General features: G+C 48.1%; 1 protein-coding gene across 1 annotated transcript; it reads left to right on the forward strand.

Moving 5' to 3' along the window:
• Positions 1–449: 449 nt before the first annotated feature.
• Positions 450–1,949, forward strand: LOC135702068 (uncharacterized). Its single transcript, XM_065223057.1, has one exon. The coding sequence runs from the start codon at positions 450–452 to the stop codon at positions 1,947–1,949; it is 1,500 nt and encodes a 499-aa protein (XP_065079129.1).
• Positions 1,950–2,337: the final 388 nt, after the last annotated feature.

Below are 2,337 nucleotides of genomic sequence, written 5' to 3' on the forward strand. Positions count from 1 at the left end.
GTTTTCTTTGGACAGATTCGCAAACAGTTATGAGTTGGTTGCGTTCGGATCAACGAAAATACAAGCAGTTCGTTGCATTCAGGGTTGGAGAAATTTTGGAGACAACCAGCTCAACGGATTGGCGATGGATTAGATCTCGGATGAACCTGGCTGATGCACTAACGTAGTGGGGACAAGGTCCTCCATTGGATTCAGAAGGAGAGTGGTTTAATGGTCCAAATTTCCTGCACCAACCAGAAGATTGCTGGCCGACCGAGGGGTTGCCGGATGCAAACACTGAGCAGGAAATGAAAGCATACTTGCTGCACCATGAAGTGAAGGAGTTTCCAGAACCCGTGATCGATGCAGAAGTGACATGGCGCTGGCGTAAGTTGTTGCGAATCACAGCTTGCGTAATCAGATTCATTACAAATCTTCGACGCAAGGTAAAGGGCTTTCCGTTACGAACGATGGTGGCGAACGAGAGGCAACAACAGCTACTTAAGGCGGAATACAATGTTGTACAGCGACCACTGCAGCAGGACGAATTTTCGAGAGCGGAAGTGATTTTGTGGAGGCAGGCGCAGTTGGAGGCGTTCCCAGATGAAGTAATGGTACTCCTGGGAAATGGATCACTCAAAGCGAATCAGAAGCCAGAGCAGATCGGGAAGAGGAGCCCATTATACAAACTCACCCCGATCGTAGACGAGTGTGGCGTGATTCGAATGAATGGTAGGATGGCGAAGTCAGACGAAATCCCGTTCGATATGAAGTTCCCGATTATCCTTCCGAAAGGACACGCAGTGACGAAACGATTGGTACAATATTACCATGAAAAGTTTGGACATGCAAATCGGGAAACGGTCTTCAACGAGCTTCGACAGAAGTTTTATATTCCGAAGTTGCGAACGGAAATCCAGCAAGTGATGAGAAAGTGTGTCTGGTGTAGAGTGAATCGCTGTTATGCTGAGGTCCCGATGATGGCTCCACTTCCGGTTCAGCGAATCACCCGACAGCTTCGACCTTTCAGTGCTGTTGGAGTCGATTATCTAGGACCTGTGGAAGTGACGGTTGGTAGAAGAAAGGAGAAGCGGTGGATCGCCCTGTTCACGTGCCTTGCTGTACGTGCGGTGCACTTGGAAGTAGTGCATGGATTGACAACGCAAGCATGTCTCATGGCCATTCACAGATTCATCTGCAAACGAGGAGTTCCAGACGAAATCTTCTCCGACAACGGGACAAATTTCAAGGGAGCCAGCAAGGAGTTGATTGCTTGGGTGAAGCGAATTGACAGTGAATGTGCGGATTCAGTGACGAGTAGCACAACGAAGTGGAACTTTAATCCTCCTGGTACGCCACACATGGGTGGTATTTGGGAGAGGATGGTTCGATCTGTAAAGGAGGCGATGAAGGCACTCGACGATGGCAGACGTCTGACGGACGAAATTCTATTAACTACCCTGGCTGAAGCGGAAGATATGGTAAATAGTCGTCCGCTAACGTACGTACCCCAGGAATCAGCAGATTCCGAAGCGCTAACACCGAACCATTTTCTTCGAGGTACGGTCAAGTCCGTCGATGTTCACGTAGATGGTTCGGTGGACTTAGCAGAAGCGTTGCGCGACATTTACAAGCGATCGCAGTACTTGGCGGACCAGATGTGGCAGCGTTGGTACAAGGAGTACTTGCCAACGATCAACAAGCGTACCAAGTGGTTTGCTGAGAGGAAGTCATTGAAGAAGGGAGATCTCGTGTTTGTAGTAGATGGACAGAACCGGAAAAGCTGGGTTAGAGGTATTGTCGAGGAAGTCTTCGTAGGATCAGACGGCAGAGTTAGGCAGGCGGACGTACGGACAGGCAAAGGCGTATTCCGGCGTGGAGTAGCCAACCTTGCAGTGCTGGAAGTTCTTGATGGTAAATCCGGAACCACTGATGAACGGGTACCGGAGTTATGGGCTGGGGTGTGTTGACACCACTGGGCTGCAGCTGTACTCGCGACCGGCCTGCCGTGAAGTGAGATGTGAGAAGCGAGATGTATGCGTCACCGGTCCACAGCGGTAGGACCGTCGTTGATTGTTTACATCGATTCGTGGAGAAGTAGAACGGAGGATACAAACAAAAACAAACCCAAGAGATAGTGGAGGAGCTCAGTTTTGTTTAATAAAGTTGTAAAATCACAAACAAATCTAAAGTTTAAATCAGTTTTCTGTGGAGGTGGTATTTTCTTAGTTTAGTGCTAAATATTCCGTAAGTAAACAAAATGAAATGCACTATACTTACTAGATGTGACATAAACTATTTCAATATTAGGGTTGACTTTCTAAATCGGATGATTACCTGCCAGAAGCTGAAGATACT

The sequence above is a fragment of the Ochlerotatus camptorhynchus genome, unplaced genomic scaffold (assembly GCF_037179485.1).
Source record: "Ochlerotatus camptorhynchus isolate MF236.1 unplaced genomic scaffold, CSIRO-AGI_Acam_v1.1 ptg000184l, whole genome shotgun sequence".
In the NCBI taxonomy this organism is placed as follows: Eukaryota; Metazoa; Arthropoda; class Insecta; order Diptera; family Culicidae; genus Ochlerotatus; species Ochlerotatus camptorhynchus.

Coding starts and splice junctions, on each gene's coding strand:
- LOC135702068 (XM_065223057.1), top strand. CDS start 450: ATGGTGGCGAACGAGAGGCAACAACAGCTACTTAAGGCGGAATACAAT.